This window comes from Meriones unguiculatus, chromosome 12 (assembly GCF_030254825.1).
Source record: "Meriones unguiculatus strain TT.TT164.6M chromosome 12, Bangor_MerUng_6.1, whole genome shotgun sequence".
NCBI lineage: Eukaryota > Metazoa > Chordata > Mammalia > Rodentia > Muridae > Meriones > Meriones unguiculatus.
The window spans coordinates 67,369,160-67,392,343 of NC_083360.1; the positions used below are offsets into that span (position 1 = coordinate 67,369,160).

At 40.3% G+C, this 23,184-nt stretch overlaps 1 protein-coding gene across 3 annotated transcripts in view; it reads left to right on the forward strand.

Annotated features, from left to right (window-relative positions):
• Positions 1–23,184, forward strand: part of Focad (focadhesin) — a 315,631-nt gene that overhangs the window by 76,485 nt on the left and 215,962 nt on the right. For 2 of the 3 annotated variants that reach the window (XM_060365822.1, XM_060365823.1), the window contains exons 6-8: positions 588–689; positions 5,478–5,682; positions 10,404–10,610. In XM_060365822.1, the coding sequence (XP_060221805.1) occupies positions 588–689; positions 5,478–5,682; positions 10,404–10,610 (514 nt within the window). Of the gene's footprint in view, positions 1–587; positions 690–5,477; positions 5,683–10,403; positions 10,622–23,184 lie in introns of those variants that run through there. The other variant, XM_060365824.1, reaches the window with a different exon arrangement.

A 23,184-nucleotide genomic window follows, 5' to 3' on the forward strand; every position in this document is an offset into this window, starting at 1 on the left:
CTTAGAGAAGACTGATGACTCAGTTCCTAGCACTGACATTGAGGCTAACAAACCATCTGTGACTCCAGATCCAGGGGATCTCACACCCTCTTCTGGTCTCCACACACTGGATGCGCAGACGTACATAAAACAAGAATAGACAAAAATCAAAACAATCAAACAACAAAAAAAAACCCAAAAGCAGGTACCTACGTTGCTTACAAGCCTGAGGTTAGAGGGAAGGGCAGCTTGCCTGCATGGGAAGGGACAATAGGAGGAGGAATGCAGACATCAGGGGGTAGTTTGGACAAAGCTACTGGATTCCTTGAGACTGGCTGAAGTCTGAGCTATTAAATTATAGGACCTAGTTTCTAACTTAGATCTCTGAGACTCTGGATCCATTTTCTTCAGGAGAAGAATTAGATAAAATGGGAGAAAAGTCTGTTCTCATGCACCACCTCCCTAGTTCAGGAAGTGATAGTTTTGTGACATTATAGAGCCTGGAAAATGTCTGTAGCTGCCATTGGCTGTTTTGCTGCTGTGCTTGGATGGAGGGAATGTGTGCTCCTGAAATGACAGTTAACAATGTGATTTCCTGTGTTTCTCAGAAATCATCCTCAGCCTTTGATCACTGTGCTTGAGCACAGGCCTGATTGCTGGCCACTACTCCTGCAGCAGCTGACAGCCTTTTTCCAGCAATGCCCTGAAAGGTAATGTAAAATAAAACAAATGAAGGACACGGAATGGTGTGTGCTAATTTTAGAGCTGGAGCCGTGTGCTGTTCTTCTTTTAGGTGCTGTGACTCTGAAGTTCCAAAGGAGAGGAAATTATCTAGAGTTGTCCGTACGTTCTCTTTTCTTTTTAGCAGTAAGAGAACATGATCTGCCAGGCTTAGTGACTGTTGAACTTTCCAGTAGAGAACAGCTGTTATTAAACCTACCTCTGTTGAAGTTGGTCCCATTCCCTGACTGAGCACTTTGTTTTCAAATCTCCCTCTGTAATTTGTTCCTTATCTTTGCTTATTGCAAGTAGTGTGGTGTCTCCCGTTGTGTTCCCACAGCTTGTAATGTTACTAAACTTGGCAATGTTATTAAACTTACTCTTGGTTTCAGTTTCTGCCACCCACTTTGAAACCTTCTGGAGATACAGATCCGTTGTCTTCATAATGCTCAGGTCATTTGTAGGTACCTCAAAACCCTCAAAGTTTTGAGAACAAAGACCATGAATAGGTTTCAAATCTGTCAGAAGCAAATAAAACGCAAATAAATTTATAAGTATATTTGCTTGATGAAATTTTCTTTGAGCCATATAAAATTGAAGATTATTTTACCATAAAAATAATCAGACTGCTATTCTTGCTGCAAGAAGTGTTCAAAGTGTTCAGCTTCTCCTTAAATGTTTTATGAAATTAATAGTTGTTAGATAAACATTTCTTCAACTCTGTCAGAAACAAATAAAACCCAAATACATTTATAAGTATATTTGCTTGATGAAATTTCTTTGAACCATATACAATTGTTTTATATTCCCTTTGAGATAGACGGTATGATACCATGTAGCCTTGGCTAGCATGGACTATAGATTAGTCTGGTTTTAAGCTGAGATTTCTTTTTCTCTGACTCCTGAGTGCTGGGATTAAATGTATGTGCTGCCATACCTGGCCCTGCAAAGGGTAAATTCATTTTTAAATTCGCACCATGAGATTGTGCTTTGCAGGATAGAATTGAACATTCTGGTGGGACAGTGTCAATAGATGTCAGATCTAATTTTAGGGGCAGTGACTTTAAGTTGTTGTTTGGAAGGCAATACAGGTAGGTTGGTAATTTAATAAGAACAGGAACAATGCTTCACAGTAATGTGAAGGAGGCAAAATGTAAAGGCATTGTAGTTCTTTCCATGTTAGAAATTATTGATTACCCAGAGACTCCTACTCCAACCAAGGACTATTCATGGAGATAACCTAGAACCCTGACAATGCAGCCACTTCTGATGAGAACTGATAGACTAAGATCAGAAAGAAGGAGAGGAGGACCTCCCCTATCAGTGGACTTGGGGAGGGCCATACATGCAGAAAGGGAGGGGGAGGGTGGGACCGGGAGGGGAGGAGGAAGGACGTATGGGGGGATACAAAATGAATAAAGTGTAATTAATAACAGTTAAAAAATTAAAAAAAGAAGAAATTATTGATTAAACTAGAGACTTAAGTCAGATATACTGAATGGTCAGTTTATCTTCATGCCAGATCTTTGGGGCAGTAGTTTTAGCAAGTTCTACTTTCATTTATGAAAGCCTGTGTTGTGATTTCACTTTCACTTTGAAGGAACTGAGAATTAGGTAAATTAACAATATTGTGGACTTTAGGTGAGCTACTTTAAGGTTTTTAACCTAGCGCATGAGTTTAAGAACAAGAAGCCAGAGAGAACACATTACAAGGGTTATGGCAGGTTAAAGGAAATGTTGATGGCCTGGAGCCTTACTTTTTGGTCCCCATCTTAAGTATTTTCTACTGTGTCTTCTTTGGTGGTAAGTACAAGCAGAGAAGACATCCAGAGATGTAAATACATCATTTCACATTTCCAATATCCTTTATCACTTTGGGATTTGGGATGTTTGTTTTATTCTATTTCTTTTTAATAGTAAGCCCTGGCCATTGTATGCCCCACTGAGAGAGCAATGAATCATCACAGAACTCTGGAAATGCAGAGTATGATATAAGAAGAAATTATTCCAGGGTGATTTTTAAATATTTTTATCATTAAGGAATCATAACAACACAATTTCATTAAGTTAAATTTTTTTTTGGTTCAGCTTTGTATCATAGTTAATCATTTCTTATAAATAATAAATGAAAACACTGAATAAAAGTGAAAAAGAATAAGGTTATATTTGGTTGATGCCTGCTAATTTTGAATATCTGTAGTTTTATGTAACCATGTTAATTGATTGCACATCTCTTTGAAGATGTACCTAATACATACAGTCTTGGTGGTACAGCAGTAAACAGAAATCTATGGTCTGTGTCCTCATTTGGACTATAGTTTGGCAAGGGATATTACATATGTCATGATAATAAACGATTGTGCTAAGGAAGCACGTTATGGTGATCTGACCACAAACCACATGTCAAGAAAGGAAAAGGACCCCAGGAACTCATTACAAAATGGAGAACTGGAGGATGAGAGAAATAGAAGGACCAGCAAGTGGGGCCCAGTGGGTGATTGAAGACCTGATGGAAGGGTAATGATTCAGTAGAGAGTAAGGCTGGCAAGACATGCAGAGAGTGAATGGTGGAGGTGTTATGATTCAGGTCACTGTTTTATCATAGGACAGACTATTTTAAGTTGTTAATGATATGGTGTTTTAAGTTGCCATTGATATGGCCAGGTCTTTATTTTACATTTGAAGGTCATTCTGATATGATGGTGTCTTGGGATTAGGAATTACTGGAATATAATGAATCTAGATAAATATTAAAGATATGTCGATGCATAACCTTACTCCTTTGAGTTGTAAATTTCTTAGAAGAGGTTGTGGCAACTGCTTCATTCATCTCTCAGTTTCTATATCTTGTATCAGAGCTACACACACAGAGACACACACAGACATATACACCTATCTATCTATTCATCTATCTATCTATCTATCTATCTATCTATCTATCTATCTATCTATCTATCTATTATTTGTCTATCCATCATCTATCTATTCAAGGCTCTGGTAAGGATATAATAAGTTTAAATCATGAAGTGGAAATGCTTATGCAGGTTAACAAAGTAACCATAAAGTAGCCCCACTTATCCATGGGGGGCGGAGCACAAAAATCAAGTCCTCCAGTGGATGCCTAAAATTATGAAAAAAATGTAAGTATATGTAATGTAGAGATGCTGTTTTCTAAGAAAGAGGAAGGCTAACAATTGTTATTTACCATGAATCTTAGTAACTTGAGCATGTTTTCCTCTTTATTAAGTTGAGGGCTATCACTTGTTCATGAAAGGAAGCTCTTTATGGCTTTTTCTTGGCACTTTCAAACTTCCATAACCCCTGTTTTCTTTGTTGGCATCCTTGTTGGAAAAATAGGGTTACCTGGGCACAGACAGTATTGTGACAGTTGATCTGACACCAAGGTGGCTGCCATGATGGCCTAGAGCAATGGTTCTCAATCTTTCTAATGCTGTGACCCTTTAATACAGTCTCTCATGTTGTGGGGACCCACCTCAAATATAAAATTATTTTTGTTACTACTTCATAACATAATTTTGCTATTGTTAGAAACCATAATGTGTGAATTTGATGTGTGACCCCTTTGGAAGGCTCATTCAACCAGCCTACCCCCACAAAGGCTGAGACCCACTGGTTGAGTACTGCTGGCCCAGACTATCGTGACCAGTACGTTTGGTTCATGTCCTGGAGGAGAGAACATGATGGTTTGGCAGTTTCTCATGCTACTCAGTTTTATGGAACTGTCCATTAAATACTTTCAGGTTGTTTTTGACTGAGGGTAATTAAAATTTGGAAAAGAAAATCATAGACTATTATAAATATGAACTGTCACAGTAATAGGATGATTGTATGGAATATATATGTATATATGTATGATCTACAAACTTTTCCTACAAGTGCATGCCTATATAATTCCCCTGGAGAGATACTGATAGCTGGAATTCTAATAAATGTTTTGAGAGGGTTCTGACATTCACCATAGACTGGTTTTAAAGCATTAACACTATTCTAAAGTGCAAAACGCGTCATTTAGTCCTGGTAACCTGGCTTAGTGCCTCCTATCCCTGAGTCATTCCCTGCATGGCACAAGGGATGTCTACCTAAGATCCCATTAGGTCAGGGCGCATTTCAAAGCTACTTGATGCAATGCCGGCTTATCATGCGCCACAAGCTATAGGTTGGCATGTGCCACTGACTGCTTGATAGTGTGCAGGGGAGTTCCTGGAAAAAAGCTGTCTGTACAGGTGGGTTGACTGTTTACAACTACAGTGCTGTGGGGAGGTTGGAATATTGTAGTTCCAGAGTCTAATTACAATTAGATTTTGGGTACCTTTAGCCCCATGAATGTCTATTTCTTGTCCACCCCTGTTTTGGTCCTAACCTCCTGTGACAGACAAAAACCTGTTGGAATTTATTTACTCAGCAGAGCTGTAGCTTCCACCATCTGCAAAGCTAAGAATATCATCATAACATCTGAGGCTTACAGGAAAGAGTCTCCCACCTTGCTCTAACTGCCTCTCTGATGTTTGTGCAGTGTATTTTAAAAATGACTTGATTTTTATCTTTCTTGGTCTTAATATCATACACACTCTGTGAACATGTTTCCTCATTGGAGCTTTTCATTTGGGAGACCTAAATGTATGTTTCTGGGTCATGGTCACTTGGCTTTTGATCCAGAGTAAACCTTGTCTTTTATTCCTCTGAGGTGAGAGCTGTTTCTTCCAATGACATTAGTATATTTAACTCAGTGACTGACTGACACATTACATGACTTGCAGGTCGGAAGCTTCGTGTGTCCAAATAATGGCCCCATTTCTGTGGTATCTGTATTGTGAACCATCCCAGTTACCAGACTATGCTAAGCTCCGACTGTCCCTGCTCAAAGTCTTACTTCAGCCCAGAGGTCTCTGTGATGAAGCACAGCCGTCAGTGTTGGAGCAGCACATACTTCAGTTGTGCTGTAACATGGTTCCATGCTTGCAGGTAAGGCTCTTCACTGTTCATTGTCCTTCCTTAATGTGAATATCAGCGCAAGTGAGTGTTGATTATTGTTAGGTCACACAAGGTAGTTCTTGAGCCTAGGTGATTGGACAAACTTGGGAGACCATCTGAAATGCTGGCACTATCTCATAGAATATAAAGGAATAAAATCCAGATTTAATAGTACACACTGTATGAACTAAATTTACTGAAGTATAAATCCCATCCATTTTGGGATTAGTGGTAATGAAACTCTTTTAAGACTCATTAGGGAAGAGAATGTTTTCTCTCTTTGTGCTAGATACTAAGATGTAGAAGAAAACAAGAACAGAATAAAATAAAACACCTCTGTGCAAATTGAACAAAAGCATGTCTGTGAGAAGGTCTACTCTGAGGATTCAGAACCTGGTTTACCGAGTGCTACATTCAAGGTTTAACCTGTCCCATTAGGATCCATTGGTGGCCCTTTCTCTTGTGCTTTGGAAACCCACAGTGTAAGAAATGAGTTAGTAAGTCACTTACCATAATTCCTTGTAGATGGACAGATCATGTTGTAGAGAGTTATGACCAAAGTGCTAAGGGACTGAGGGGAGAGAGAAATTTTAGTTACTATCCCAATGACTGTAGATTAAAATACACACAGTTGCCAGTGTGCTGTATGATTTTAGTGTAGTGGCTTGTCAGGCTCTTCCATTTCATGATCAAGGTCAGGCCATTTGTGGGGATCTGAGCGCCATGCAGCTCAGCTGATGGAAAGAATCTGAGGATATATTTCAAAGTGATCACTTTGGGTCACAGATGACCTGCTTTAAGTCTGTGTTAGCAAGGAGTGACTAGAGTGAATCTTTCCTCTGTGGCTCATAAATGTGCTTTCCTGTAATCAAGGCAGAGAAAAGTTAATTAAAAAGAATTCTCCAGTGGCTTTTTCTAAGCTTTTGTTTCACGTGGGTAATAAAGCATACATAGGCAGAAGGTCTTCAACTGGGGCAGTTTTCCTGACCACACCTCTATTACCATGTTCTCTGTGGTTTGGTAAATGTTTGCTTTTTTCATTGTAGAAGATGCTTGTAGAAGCATACTAAAGAATGTTTCTGGGAGACCCTGGCTTTTTACTGTAACTGAGATAGCTGAGACATAAAAGGGAAACATTAAATTTAATCATGTATCATCTGTTTTATTAGGGGAAAGAATGAGAACTAGGAGTTATAGAGGCTGCCTAATCTAGTTCTTCTCTTGTGGAAGGTATTCCTTACATTCCTTAAACAATGACCACCCAAGCCAATGATTATACTCCTGAGAAGTATACTGTTTTCAACTGCTTCTATTGACTTTCATTAAATAATTACTCATTAGTCTCCCTTCTTCCTATAATAAAACACAAGCATAAAACCTTCTCTCTGTGTCTGGTCTTATTTGGTTTCTCTCTCTCTCTTCTTTTCTGCCTGTCTCCCTCCTCTCTGTTTGTTGGGTATCATTAAAAACAAACAAGCAAACAAAACAACAACAACAACAACAACACACAAAAATACACTTTCTTCCCATGAAATGGCTTCCAGAATTTTCACTGTTCACTGTTGTAGTGTACTAATAGGCGCTCTGTATGTACTCCTGAGAAAGCTGAATACGGTTGTTATGAATATGGCCCAGTATATGCTAGACACCAGGAAGGAAGCACACTGAAGTTACCACTATTTTTTGAGAACTAACATCCCCTCCACCGTGCAGTTGATTTAGGATAAGACAATGGTCAGTAAGACACACGTTTAATTTCTTCTTCAACCAGTTGCTTTTCATTTTATGTATGTGCAACTGTTTTTTTTTTAAAAATAAATGATTCTTGTTACATCACATGTTATCCATGTGATTTATTTTCTTTTTTTAATAATTTTTATTTTTTATATTAATCACAGTTTATTTACTTTGTATCTCAGTCATAGCCCCCTCCCCCTTTCCCTCCCAATCCCACCCTCCCTCCTCATCTCATCCCTGCCCCTTTCCAAGTCCACTAATAGGGGAGGTCCTCCTCCCCTTCCATCTGACTCTAGCTTATCAGGTATCTTCAGGACTGGCTGCACTGTCCTCCTCTGTGGCCTAGCAAGTCTACTCCTCCCTTGGGGGGGGGGTCAAAGAGCTAGCCATTGAGTTCATGTCAGAAATAGTCCCTATTCCCCTTACTAGGGAACCCACTTGGATACTGAGCTACCATGGGATACATCTGAGCAGTGGTTCTAGGTTATATCCATACAGGGTCCTTTGTTGGAGAAACAGTCTCATAAAAGACCCTTGATATATTTGGTCCTTGTGGAGCTCCTGTCCTCTCCAGGTCATATTAACTCCCCCTTCTTTAATATGATTCCCTGCACTCTGCCGAACGTTTGGTTATGAATCTCAGTATCTGCTTTGATACATTGCTAGGTAGAGTCTTTCAGAGGCCCTCTGTGGTAAGCTCCTGTCCTGTTGCTTGTTTTTTCCTACATCCAATGTCCATCTCATTGATCATCTTACCCCGGGTCCTTTTTCTTTTTTATCTTCTTTAGGTGTATAGATTTTAGTATATTTATCCTATCTTATAGGTCTAGTACCACTTATACATGAGTATATACCATGTTTGTCTTTCTGCTCCTGGGATACCTCACTCAGGATGATCTTTTCTAGATCCCACCACATGCCTGCAATTTTCATGATTTCCATGTTTTTAATTGCTGAGTACTATTCCATTGTGTAAAAGTACCACAATTTCTGTATCCATTCCTCCGTTGATGGACATCTGAGGTGTGTCCAGGTTCTGGCTATTACAAATAAAGCTGCTACAGACATGGTTGAGCAAATGCTCTTGTTGTATACTTGAGCATCTTTTGGATATATGACTAGGAGTGGTATAGCTGGATCCTGAGAAGACTTCAACATAAAACCAGATACACTAAATCGATTAGAAGAAAAAGTGGGGAAGAGCCTTGAACTTATCAGCACAGGAGACAACTTCCTGAACAGAACACCAACAGCATGGGCTCTAAGAGCAACAATCAATAAATGGGACCTCATGAAATTGAAAAGCTTCTGTAATGCAAAGGACTCTGTCGTCAGAACAAAACAACAACCTACAGACTGGGAAAGGATCTTCACCAACCCTATAGCTGACAGAGGGCTAATATCTAGAATATATAAAGAACTCAAGAAGTTAAACAGCAGCAAATCAAGTAATCCAATTAAAAAATGGGGTACAGAGCTAAACAGAGAATTCTCTGTAGAGGAATATAGAATGGCAGAGAAACACTTAAAGAAATGCTCAACCTCATTAGCCATCAGGGAAATGTAAATCAAAACAACCCTAAGATTTCACCTTACACCCATCAAAATGGCTAAAATCAAAAACTCAAGTGACAACACATGCTGGAGAGGTTGTGGAGAAAGGGGAACCCTCCTCCACTGCTGGTGGGAATGTAAACTTGTACAACCACTTTGGAAATCAATTTGGTGCTTTCTCAGACAATTGGTGATCTATTACTTCAAATTTATTCTCGTGAATTTTGATAATGCTAAAGATAAGCTGAGATTATTTTTTGTAATGAAAAGTTACCAGTATGCAACAAATACATTCAAGGAAATAAAACCACCATATAAACTACAAGCTTTTGCATCTAGTCTATCTCTTTGTAAGCAGCCTTTGAACTTTTTTGTTTTATGTTTGCGAAAGAACAAAATAGGGTCAGTGAGATGGCTCAGCAGGTAAAACTGTTTGCCAGAGTTTGATTTTTGGGACCCACATGACAGAAGAAGAGAACCAGTTGCTGCAGGTTGTCTGTGACGTCCACATGTGCATTGTGCTGCATGCGTGCACACCTGCACATACAATAAATACATGTAATTTGAAAAGAACAAAATAATTTAGCTATTGGGCTGTTGGTATTTTATTTATAAATTACTTTTGTGTGTTCTTTCTTTCGCCTTTGTCTTTTGGAATCTTTCCAATTTTTCTAGGAACTCTTAGTTGTGTATAATTCGTATTGAGTTCTCTTTCTCTAATGGGTGGTAAGCAGTAGTGAAACTACTGGCTTTTCTCTTACCACACACAAACATCCTGACTGGAGCAGAGGGTTCACTGTTTTTAATCCCTGGGAAATATCGGGATTGCTGTGAGTAGGACCACACCCTTAACTCCAGAACCTTGAACAAAGCAGCAGGGAGTAAATTGAATTGGTATTTCCAAGGGCACCTCAGCCCTTCCTGTCTAATGCATTAGCCTGTTGAGAAGACACCTAGCATTTAAATATGGTCTTTTATTACATTCTCTCCTGGGCTAAGTGATGTGTCAGGCAAGGCTTGAAGAGGGAGAACTTAGTAGTGCACAATGAGAAAGCTGACCCTAAGACCAGATGTCTGTGTTGACCTGTGAGAGAATTCAGAACCAGCTTTGAGGTGATGTCCTCAAGACATCTTTTTCCAAAGAAGCTAGAAAAATAAAAAGAATTTGTGCTGGGAGTGTCACTTAATGGCAGAGCATTTGGCTGTGGAATTTGTGTGAGACAAGAACAGCAAAGGCAATAAAAATTGTACTTTTGTTAGTGACAAAAGGGGAAGTTAGAACTTCGAAGTTGAACACTCACAATTACATAACTATGTCTCCTTCGAATTTTTGTAGCTTTTGAGAAAGTTGTTCTGTTGACAACTTCTTGTACAGCTTAAAGCTATTCTGTATTTTTAACCAGCGTAACTTCCTTCAACAGATGAAAGATCTGATGCAGACAACAGAGGCGATGCTGTTCATCGAGGAAGTCTATCTGAGCCTTCTGCGCCATCCCGTCTTCTGGAAAAGTCAGCTCACCCAGCTGACCCTTCAGTTAATCTGTATGTGTGAGGTCAGCTTAAAGATCACTGGGGAATGCTCGTCTTTAATTCAACTGTTAGAGCACAGTGTCAAGCTTGTTGGGGAGGTAAGGCCAAGGTAAACCTTTAATGTGCTAATTAGCACTTCGAAAGCTTTTGACAAACTGGGTGGCTGTGTTTATGTAGCTTATTGTATGTCAGAGGTGATCTCATGCTCTTACATCATACTATTAGAGATATTTATTATAAAGTGAATTATTAAATGATCTGTGTCATCACTTAAAAGTCTACCTCATTCCTATCTTTTTATATGGAATATAAATATTGAATAATTGTTATATTTTAGAACCTACATATTCTGTGATCTCAAGATATAAGCATGTAAATAAGCAATTCTAGCAGAGTAAGATAAATATTTTTTATAGGACCTTATTTACAGGCTATTGGGAATCAAGTGTGTGATGACTTATACCTGTAATCCTATTACATGGGCAGCTGAAGCAGGAGGGTTGTTGTAAGATTGGATCTAGGCTGAGATAAATAGTGAGTTCTAGACCTACCTGGCCTACAGAAGGAGATCATACCTCAAAACAAATAACAAAGGCTGGGTGTGGTGGTGCACAGCTTTAATTCCAGCTCACAAAAGACAGAGGCAGGTGGATCTCTGTGAGTTGGAGGCCAGCCTTCTACATCATTATTTTAGGCCAGCCAGAGCAACCTAGTGAGATCCTATGTCAGTACAAAGAAACAAACATAAAAAACAAAAGCCCTAAATCAAACAGCCATATATCTATAGTCATATATATATATATAGTCGGAATATATATATTTGTATATATGTATATATACATATGTAATATTTGTTATGAAGTTTCTTGTTACTCATGGCTAATGTTCCTAAATGCTGAAAATTAATTTGTGAATCTTTAATGCCTAATGTACATTGGTTTGAAGGAGAATAAAATAGCCTTCTTGTGTATTTTGAGGCTATGATTCATCACCATTCTGCTGGGTTCATCTCCTGGACATTCAGTTTAAATATTAGCATATCCATTCTCTTCTCATTGCCCTCTTTCAGCCTTTCTGTGGGAGGAGTGTCCTTACACACTTTAAGTTGTTTCTCAGACTGTGTGGTTTGCTGGATTTGGCTTTAGGTGAGCCATTCACCCATCAATTGAAATGCTTGTTTCTTTCAGGCCTTTTCATTTCAAACAAAATAAATTTATCCCTATCAACAAAATATCCTTATCAGCAAAAATACTATTGATTTAGAGGAAACTGGGTAATTTAGAGGAAACTGGGTAATTTAGAGGAAGCTGGGTAAATATCCAAGTGTAGAACAGACTAAACATGGTGGCTTAACAAGGTGAGGAATGGCCAGGTTCTAAGAACTTCACCGGATGACTCACCTCACTGTTCTGTGTGAGTCAGTTGAAGCATCCCTAGGAAGAATGGTCTGTGGACATAGCTGGCAGAGTCCATTCTGGCAGAGGTCAGGCCCTGATGTTTCTGTGGTTCTCAGGGAATGTGTGTGTCCTCCCCTTTGGGTCTTTTGTGGGATACAGAACTTATTACACTGGCTTTCACTTTCTTTTAAAAGGCATGTTTATGGCAAAGACTGTCAAGTTCTTGAGAAGAAGGCCCATCTTAGCAGTAGCCTGTCTAGGCCAGCATATGCTATTAGTGCCTGATATATGGGCATTCAGTTATATCTGTCCTTTGACCTGAGGACCAAAAATGTGATCCCAAATACTTTCTGTCATTAAGAACTTTGTGACACCTGTAGCTAGTTATAAAGGCATTTACTCCTCCTCCTCTCTCTAGCCAAGCTCTGGGTTAAACTGAGTTTCTCTAAAGGTCAAGCAAGCCTATGTTCTCACAAAAGCAAAAAAGGTCGGAGAATAGAGTTCATTTACAAATGTGACCTCAGGAAGCAGGCTGGGAAGGGGTTGAGCTGGGAGAAACATGACAATATGACTATTGCTATAAGCAACCAGTTACTTCATTCTATAGACTCTTCTCTGAAGCATTGTGGAATATGTTTCAGACCAAGAAGAAGGATCCAGGGCAAGGAATAAGCATCTGTCCAGATAGATAATCCTCTTGTGAGTTTATGAAGCTTTCCCTTGTGGGGCTTGAACTTCTAAAACTTGCAGTTTGAGGATATAAAACAGAGTTGTGTTGTGGGGCATATGGGAAAATGTTCCAGTTCATGTTGTTCAGAACATGTTTATGTTATGACAGAAGGAGTTGTAGTTAGTGGATGTAGTTAGTGGATGTAGTTAGTGGATGTAGTTAGCGATGTGGCCGCTGCTAAGTTGTCCATGTTCCGGTGGATGGCCCTATACCTATGCATATACGGCAGCACTAACAGGTATCAGGGGTTTAGTTATGAAGAAGAGGAAGAGGAAGAAGAGGAGGAGGAAGAGGACAAGAAGCTGGGAAGTTGATGTTTCGGGGGTCTGGGAGGTAGAAGAGGGGGTAAGTTAGGGATGGATATGATTTATGATTACATTTCATTCTTTCATTTATGATACATTACATTGAATACACATATAAAATTCTCAAAGAATAAATTAAAAAAATGAAGAGTTTAGGACACATTGTTATGTTCTGGTGTCTATCAATCAAACAAAAGTATTTAAGGTTTATCTCTTTTAATCCTGGACCATTCACTCTAACTATATTTTTGATATATCAAATATATATTTTATACTTTATATAATTTTGATTTTGACTATATTTTGATAACTGCTTCCTTTTCTGTCATTCTCTGGTCTTTATGGCCAGTCTTATGCTAGAGAAGATCACTTTCACTTATAATTACTTACCTTTAAATTCTAGCTATTGTAGATACTTCTATTCTGTTTTAAAAATTTAAGGTGCTAGCTGACACTGGGGTGTGGTGGCGCACATCTGTAACCCCAGCAGTCAGGGAGGCAAAGGCAGGTGGATCTCTGTGAGTTTGAGGCCAGGCCAGTCTACAAAGTGAGTTCAGGACAGCCAAGCCAAGGCTGTGTGACACTGAGAAACAAACAAACAAACAAACAAAAAAAAAAAAAAAAAGAAAAGGAAGAAGAAAAGAAAATCATCCTCTGATAAGTACAGTTTGCTTGCTTCCTTGCTCTCAACTGTATTTCGAAGCAGTGAACATAAATATTTACAAAAGAAACAAATTGGCAAGTTTAATTTTTTTTTTTTTTTTTTTTTTTTTTTTTTTTTTTTTTTATGTACAAATGAAAAGTGAGTTTTAATAATGAGTTAATTATATAGTAATAGAGGAACAAAACCAAGGACATTTCAAGATTCTGGTCAAGTATGAAATCTTTGGTCACTGTCCCTGATGCAGCCTGGCAAATTTTTATTTCCTTTTCTTTCCTCATCTAATTTTCTTGGGAAAACCTTTATGTGGCATACAGCCAGAAGCTGTGTCTTTCCTAAAAGACATCTTTATCTTGACCCAGTTCTACAACTTCCTTCAGATATAGTAATAAAAAGTAAAACTTAATATCTTCATCTTTAAGATTAGAAATGTCTATGTTATATATTGGTTGCCAATGATATTTCTGTGAGATAAGATATCTTCCTTCCTTTTTACATTGAGTTCATCTTTAAAGTTGTCTATTTCATATCTTTCTTTTTTTTTTTTTTTTTTTTTTTCAATGCAGTTTATTCTGGAACATTGAACAATCCTCGGACCCCGGGGAAAGCCAGCCCACAGCTTAAATAGCCTCTGGGTAGCCAACCCAGGCATGCCACGGGGGCAATGCAGATAGGTCCACATACATGGAAGCAAGCCAGATCCTCGGCCTTAGCCAAATGTGGAGTTGTTCCTGACAGAGAGCACTCACCATCGGGAAGGTGGAAGGCGGAAACCAGCTCCATCTTTAAGGCATAGCATTCTGCAGCTCTCTACAGTTCCCCCTTTTTGTTTTAGACGCATCAGGCAAGAGTAGAGGTCTGATCTCTGATATTAGAAATAAATTGGGACTTTGTACAGATGTTCATTTAGGTGTCATCCACCCAAAGAGCATCGGACCCGTCCGATACCTTTTTCTCAGAGGCGGGACCTGGGGCATCAACCCGCATGCAATCAGACATGCTCTTCTCTGGGTCCAAAGCGGCTGACCCTGAGTGCAGTGCTTAGCCTCGCATCCTGAGCGTATCATTTTAGCTTTTTATGGTATCCAACCATGCTTGGGGAGAATGTCTTGCTTCAATGGCTGTAAAGGCCTGAATGATCATGGCTGCATCACACTGTTGTGAGACTCTAATCTTGCATATATACCACAGGCAAACCAAGGAGACCAACACCAGAAGGCCTGCTAACACTCCCATGCCCGCCCATTCCTTCAGATGATTCATGGCTGCAGCAATCCATGTTGATAATCCTGTGGCTAGTCCTGCGTCCACTCCGGTAGAATTTACTGTGACAATGGCCACTCTCAGCTGCTCCATCGTAGTATCGAATTCTCCAGTCCAATTACCTAAAATATAGCTCGACAATTGTTTAGACAGATTTGCAGCGCAGGAAAAATTCTCATGTTGTATGCTAGTGACACAAAGTCCAGCATACTTTCATTGACAGCCAGGTTGAGCGATTTGCCATAGGGTATCAATTTGCTCCTGCAAGAGGTCAATCCTCTGATTGAACACCATCAAGCTTCCTTTTAGTTGAGCATTAATTCCTTTATGTACAACTAAGGCATGAGCTACATTGGCTAAATGATTATTCAGGGTCTGAGCAGTCTGCCCAGTATGACTCATGGCTAATGCCCTGGTGGTAGCTCCAACAGCCGTCAATGAGATGGTAGTAACAATGGTGGCTGTAGTTCCAAGATCCCTTTTCTGTCTGAAGAGAGTCATAGCGTGAGGGGCATCAATGGGCATAGGCATCCAGTGAGGCATGCGAGTAACCAGGGCATACCTAACTTTACTAGCATTGGGGTTTAAAAAAAAGCGAGTATCATTACCACAATTACTTGGCTCTATCTGGCTAATAATGAATAAAAATGGGGGATATAGACAAACAGGTGTGGGCTTATAGGAAATATTATGAGAAGCCTTAACCCCTCGTTGGAACATCCTGCGTCAGTTCTAGAACTAGCAGTGGTGGTGTCCGAGGTCTGAGTAGGTTCAGGAGACCATTGCCCCCAGGGGCGAGACGTGCTCCATGCCAATTGACTAACTCCATGTTTTCCTCCCATTTTGAAAGTCATTTAAGGTTCTTAAATTATTTTTTTCCCTTTTTTTCTTAAATTTTTCATCAATTACACTTTATTCATTCTGCATCCCCCTATATGCCCCTCCCTCCTCCCATCCCAATCCCACCCTCCCTCCTCCCTCTGCTTGCATGCCACTCCCCAAGTCCACTAATAGGGGAAGTTCTCCTCTCCTTTCTGATCTTAGTCTGTCAGTTCACATCAAAAGTGGCTGTATTGTCCTCTACTGTGGCCTGGTAAGGCTGCAAACGCCCCCCCCCAGAGGGAGGTGATCAAAGAGCAGGCCAATCAGATTATGTCAGAGGCAGTCCCTCTTCACATTACTATGTAACCCAATTGGACTCTGAACTGCCCTGGGCTACATCTGTGCAGGGTTTCTAGGTTATCTCCATGAATAGTCCTTGGTTGGAGTATGAGTCACTGGGAAGTTCCCTATGTTCAAATTTTCTTGTTCTGTTGCTCTCCTTGTGGAGACCCTGTTCTCTCCAGCTCTTACTATTTCCCAGTTCTTACCTAAAATTCCGTTCACTCTGCCCAACAGTTGCCCATCAGGCTCAGCATCTGCTTTGATAGTCTGAAGGGCAGAGGCTTTCAGAGGCCCTCTGTGGTAGGTTCCTAGGTTGTTTCCTGTTTTCTTCTTCTTCTGATGTCCATCCTCTTTGCCTTTCTGGATCGGGATTGGACGTTTTAGTTAGGGTCCTCTCTCTTGCTTAGTTTCTTTAGATGCACAGGTTTTAGTGGGTTTGTCCTATGTTGTATGTCTATATGAGTGAGTATATACCATGTGTGTCTTTTTGCTTCTGGGACAACTCACTCAGGATGATCCTTTCCAGATCCCACCATTTACCTGCGAATTTCATGATTTCCTTATTTTTCATTGCTGAGTAATATTCCATTGTGTAGATGTACCACAATTTCTGCATCCATTCTTCAGTTGAGGGGCATCTGGGTTGTTTCCAGCTTCTGGCTATTACAAATAAAGCTGCTACAAACATGGTTGAGCAAATGTCCTTTTTGTGTACTTGAGCCTCTTTTGGATATATGCCCAGTAGTGGTATGGCTGGATCTTGAGGAAGCGCTATTCCTAGTTGTCTGAGAAAGCGCCAGATTGATTTCCAGAGTGGTTGTACAAGTTTACATTCCCACCAGCAGTGGAGAAGGGTTCCCCTTTCTCCACAACCTCTCCAGCATGTGTTGTCACTTGAGTTTTTGATCTTGGCCATTCTCATGGGTGTAAGGTGAAATCTCAGGGTTGTTTTGATTTGCATTTCCCTAATGGCTAATGAGGTTGAGCATTTCTTTAAGTGCTTCTCTGCCATTCGGTATTCCTCTACAGAGAATTCTCTGTTTAGCTCTGTTCCCCATTTTTTAAGTGGATTACTTGGTTTGCTGCTTTTCAGCTTCTTTAGTTCTTTATATATACTGGATATGAGTCCTCTGTCAGATAAAGGGTTGGTGAAGATTCTTTCCCAATCTGTAGGTGGTCGCTTTGTTTTGATGACGGTGTCCTTTGCTTTACAGAAGCTTTTCAGTTTCATGAGGTCCCATTTATTGGTTGTTGCTCTTAGAGTCTGTGCTGTTGGTGTTCTGTTCAGGAAGTTTCCCCCTGTACCAATGAGTTCTAGGGTATTTCCCACTTTTTTTTCAAGCCGATTTAATGTGTCTGGTTTTATGTTGAGGTCTTTGATCCACTTGGACTTCAGTTTTGTGCAGGGTGACAAGTATGGATCTATTTTCATTTTTCTACATGTAGACATCCAGTTAGACCAGCACCATTTGTTGAAGATGCTATCTTTTTTCCATTGTATGGTTTTGGCGTCTTTGTCAAAGATCAGGTGTCCATAAGTGTGTGGGTTTATTTCTGGGTCCTCTGTTCGGTTCCATTGATCCACCATTCTGTTTCTATGCCAGTACCATGCAGTTTTTAAAACTGTTGCTCTATAGTACAACTTAAGATCAGGGATGGAGATACCTCCAGAAGATCTTTTATTGTAGAGGATTGTTTTAGCAATTCTGGGTTTCTTGTTATTCCATATGAAGTTGAGAATTTTCCTTTCCAGGTCTGTAAAGAATTGTGTTGGTAATTTGATGGGCATTGCATTGAATCTGTAGATTGCTTTTGGTAAGATGGCCATTTTTACTATGTTAATCCTACCAAGCCATGAGCATGGGAGATCTTTCCATCTTCTCATATCTTCTTCTAATTCTTTCTTCAGAGATTTGAAATTTTTTTCATACAAGTCTTTGATTTCCTTGGTTAGGGTTACTCCGAGGTACCTTATGTCATTTGTGGCTATTGTGAAGGGTGTTGTTTCCTTAATTTCTTTCTCAGCCCTTTTGTCTTTTGTATACAGAAGGGCTACTGATTTTTTTGAGTTAATTTTGTATCCTGCCACTTTGCTGAAGGTGTTTATCAGCTGTAGGAGTTCCCTGGTAGAGTTTTTGGGGTCACTCACGTATACTATCATATCATCTGCAAATAGTGATAATTTGACTTCTTCCTTTCCAATTTGTATCCCCTTGATCTCCTTCAACTGTCTTATTGCTCTAGCAAGGACTTCCAACACTATGTTGAAGAGATATGGAGAGAGTGGGCAGCCTTGTCTTGTCCCTGATTTCAGTGGGATTGCTTTAAGTTTCTCTCCATTCAGTTTGATGTTGGCTATAGGCTTGCTGTATATTGCCTTTACTATGTTTAGATATGTGCCTTGTATCCCTGATCTCTCCAATACTTTGAACATGAATGGATGTTGGATTTTGTCAAAGGCTTTTTCAGCATCTAGGGAGATTATCATGTGGTTTTTTTCTTTCAGTTTGTTAATATGGTGGATCACATTGATGGATTTCCGTATATTGAACCACCCCTGCATACCTGGGATGAAGCCTACTTGGTCATAGTGGATAATATCTTTGATGTGTTCTTGGATTCGGTTTGCAAGTATTTTATTAAGTATTTTTGCATCAATGTTCATAAGGGAGATTGGCCGGAAATTCTCTTTCTTTGTTGAGTCTTTGTGAGGTTTAGGTACCAAGGTGACTGTGGCTTCATAGAATGAATTTGGTAATATTCCTTCTGTTTCTATTTTGTGGAATAGTTTGAAGAGAATTGGTGTTAGCTCTTCTTTGAAGGTCTGATAGAATTCTGCGCTGAAGCCATCTGGTCCTGGGCTTTTTTTGGATGGGAGACTTTTGATGACCGCCTCTATTTCTTTGGGGGATATAGGTCTATTTAGTTGATTTACCTGGTCCTGGTTCAGCTTTGGTAAGTCAAATCGATCAAGAAAATTGTCCATTTCATTTAGATTTTCAAATTTTGTGGCATATAGACTTTTGAAGTAAGTCCTAATGATTGTTTGGATTTCCTCAGTGTCTGTAGTTATATCCCCCTTTTCATTTCTGATTTTGTTGATTTGGGTGGTGTCTCTCTGCCTTTTAGTTAGCCTGGCTAAGGGTTTGTCGATCTTGTTGATTTTCTCAAAGAACCAGCTCTTGGTTTCATTGATTCTTTGAATTGTTTTATTTGTTTCCAATTGATTGATTTCAGCCCTGAGTTTGATTATTTCCAGCCGTCTACTCCTTCTTGGTGTGTCTGCTTCTTCTTTTTCTAGGGTTTTTAAGTGAGCCATTAGGGTGCTTGAATGAGCTGTCTCGAATTTCTTTTTGAAGGCACTTAGTGCTATGAACTTTCCTCTTAGCACTGCTTTCATTGTGTCCCATAAGTTCGGGTATGTTGTGTCTTCATTTTCATTGATTTCTAGAAAGACTTTAATTTCTTTCTTTATTTCTTCCCTGACCCAGCTGTCATTTAGTAACAAGTTGTTCAGTTTCCATGTGTGTGTAGGCTTTTTGTTATTTCTGTTATTGTTGAGGTCCAGCTTTATTCCATGGTGATCAGACAAGATACATGGGATTATTTCAATCTTCTTGTATTTGTTGAGGCTTGCTTTGTGACCCACTATGTGGTCTATTTTGGAGAAGGTTCCATGAGGTGCTGAGAAGAAGGTAAATTCTTTTTTGTTTGGGTGTAAAGTTCTGTAAATGTCTGTTAGGTCCATTTGATTCATGACCTCTGTCAGAGACATTGTTTCTTTGTTTAATTTCTGTTTGGTTGACCTGTCCTTTGTTGAGAGTGGGGTGTTGAAGTCTCCCACTATTAATGTGTGTGGATCTATATGTGCTTTAAATTTTATCAATGTTTCTTTCACAAATGTGGGTGCCCTTGTATTTGGGGCATATATGTTCAGGATTGTGATGTCTTCCTGGTGGAATTTTCCCTTGATGAGTATGAAGTGTCCTTCCCCATCTCTTTTGATTAATTTTGGTTGAAAGTCTATTTTATCAGATATTAGAATGGCTACTCCTGCTTGCTTCTTGGGTCCGTTTGCTTGGAAAGTCGTCTTCCAACCCTTTACCCTCAGGTAATGTCTATCTTTGTGTCTTAGGTGTGTTTCTTGTATGCAACAGATTGCTGGGTTTTGTTTACGTATCCATTCTGTTAATCTGTGTCTTTTTATTGGAGAGTTGAGTCCATTGATGTTGAGAGAGATTAATGACCAGTGGCTGTTAGATCTCTTGATTTTGATGTTGGCTGTGGTCATCAGGTTGTGTGTTTGGTTGCTTTTTGTTTTACTGAAGTGAGGTTATTTATTTCCTGTGTTTTCTTGAATGTAGCTAGCTTTCTTGGGTTGTATTTTCCCTTCCAGTGTCTTCTGTAATGCTGGATTTGTTTGTAGGTATTGTTGAAATTTGTTTTTGTCATTGAATATCTTGTTTTCTCCATCTATGAGGACTGAGAGTTTTGCTGGGTATAGTAGCCTGGGCTGACATCTGTGTTCTCTTAGGGTCTGCATGATATCTGTCCAGGCCCTTCTGGCTTTCATAGTCTCTGTTGAAAAGTCAGGTGTGATTCTAATGGGTTTGCCATTATATGTTACTTGGCCTTTTTCCCTTGCAGCTTTTAGTATTTTTTCTTTGGTCTGTATACTTACTGTTTTGATTATTATGTGGCGGGAGGATTTTCTTTTCTGGTCAAATTTGCTGGGTGTTCTGTAGGCCTCATGTATTCTAATTGGCCTCTCCTTTAGCTTGGGGAAATTTTCTTCAATGATTTTGTTGAAAATATTTTCTGGGCCTTGGAGAAGGGAGTCTTCTTTTTCCTCTATACCTATTATTCTTAGGTTTTGTCTTTTCATATTGTCTTGCATTTCTTGGACGGTCTGTGTCAGGAATTTTTCAGATTTAACATTTTCTTTGACAGATACATCGATTTCTTCCATTGTATCTTCTACACCTGAGATTCTTTCTTCCATCTCTTGTAGTCTGTTGGTTATGCTTACCTCTGTAGTTCCTGTTTTCTTCCCTAGATTCTTCCTTTCCATTATTTCTTCCATTTGTGTTTTCTTTAATTTTTCCAATTCTATCTTCAGGTCTTGAGTTGTTTTGTTTACTTCCTTCACCTGTCTGATTGTACTTTCCTGTTTTTCTTTTAGTTCCTTCAACTCTGTTTCTTTCATTTCATTCAGTGTTTTAAGCATTTCCTTTCTAAAGGCCATAAACTGTTTGGCTGCAGCTTCCTCTATTTCTTTACGGATGGCAATATTCTGTTTGAGTTTATCTTCCTCTATGTCTTTACGAATCTTATTTGTTTCCTCTGTTATCATCTTCATGAGCATACTTGTTAGGTCATCTTCTTGGATTTCAGTTATGGTGGGGTGTCCAGGGCTACTTGCCCCTGGGTAACTGGGTTCTGGAGATGCCATATTGCTCTGTCTTTTGTTGCTTGAGCTTTTACGCTGGCCTCTACCCATTGTGTTATCTTAGGAGTTTGGGGTTATTTTCTGGTGGTTCCTGGGGATCCTGTGGGGGAGAGAATCCCCTTTGCAGAAAGCTGGATTTTCCTGAAGGATGTCTTCTCAGCTTTTTGGGTATAGTCCCTGGATGGCTGGTGTTTTTTCAGGAGTTACTCACCTCAGGGATATAGACCTGAGTGGTAACTGTGGTCTTTGTTAGTCGAGAGGGTTCTCCTCTCACCCAGGGAAGTCCTGAGGGCAGCTGCCCTGTTTCTGGGTTTCTTGTTGCAAATTTAATGATCAGCTGCTGTGACCCAGTTGGACATCAGGCGTGCCTCAACTGTTTGTGCTTGTGTCTGGAGCACAGCTGAGTGCTGGCGCCTCGGCCCCACTAGACTGCTAGACTTTTTCTAGGGAAGGATTGGGTGATTTAGATCAGTACAGTTTCCTTCCTTCCCCGTGGATTCTCTGGAGACACGGACTCCTAGTGTCTTTTTTTGCCCTGGCGCACACTGCTCAGTGTCCGCCAGCTGGCTGGCCACAGAAATTTGCCTGTGCCTGGAGCACAGCTGTGTGATGGCGGCTCAGTCTCTGCCAGCTGTCTGGTGCGCAGAAACTGCCTGTGTCTGCCTTTGTGGCTTTTGGGAGTCTGAGTGGCTCCCTAAGGTGGGTAATTTTCCGGGGACCTTTTCAGGTTGGGGGTGAGCTGAGTGCTCTGAGATCAGACCCGCTGTTTCTATCTCTGGCGGCGAATCAGGCGCACAAGCAGGCAGGGCTCTGTGCCGGAACCTGGGTCCCCGGCTCTGGCTCCGGGCTGGCTCCTGGGGTGCCCGTGGAACCCGCCCGAGTCTTTTCCAGGGGATGTCTGGGTGACCTAAGGCCGGTCCCAATCGTTTCCTGTACCCTGGGGTTATCTCTCGACTGAAAATTCCAGTCTCTGATAGTGTGGTGCCCAAGGTTCAGTCTGGGACCGTGACCAGAGACACTGGCTTGTGGCTCTGGGCTGGGGCTGGGGCTGGCGGCCGGCAGCCAAGCGTCTGGCGGAACCGGGATCTCTTCCGCGGTTTAGCCGGGTGAGTTAAAAGCTGATTGAATCCCCCACCGTGGGGTATCCTCTCACCTGGGAAACACAATGACTGTGTTTTATGGCCGAGAGTTCTGATTGCTGTTCACTGTGCTGATCCTGCTGTGTTGCTGCTCAGAATGAGAGTCCTCCCGGCGCCGCCATCTTGCCCCTCCCCGGCAAGTTTAATTTTACAGAGTTTAATTAGTTTTTTCTTTTGATGTTTTGTTTTTAAAGCCCATAATGTGGGGATTTAGAAGATTTCATAGTTCAGTTTTTTGTGGTGGTAAAGATGAGATGGAGGGGATTATTGATTTATGACAGAAATTGATAGGGTCGTCCAGAGTGATTGCTTCTGCGGGATCCTCTGCAACTGTTTCCCTCATCTGTTTCTTTACCATTTGGCTGTCACATGTTTGTCTACCCCGCCCCTCCGTTTTCTTTGTCTTTATCCTCATGATTTGACCCTGTGTGCCTGTCTGTAAAATTTCTCAATGGACTGGTTATCTTTTTGTTGTGATCTTCTGTTATCTTAGTTAGAACTTACTGTAAATGTCTTCTTTGCTTTTCTTATGTCCTTGCTGAACTTAATGATTTCCTATTGTGT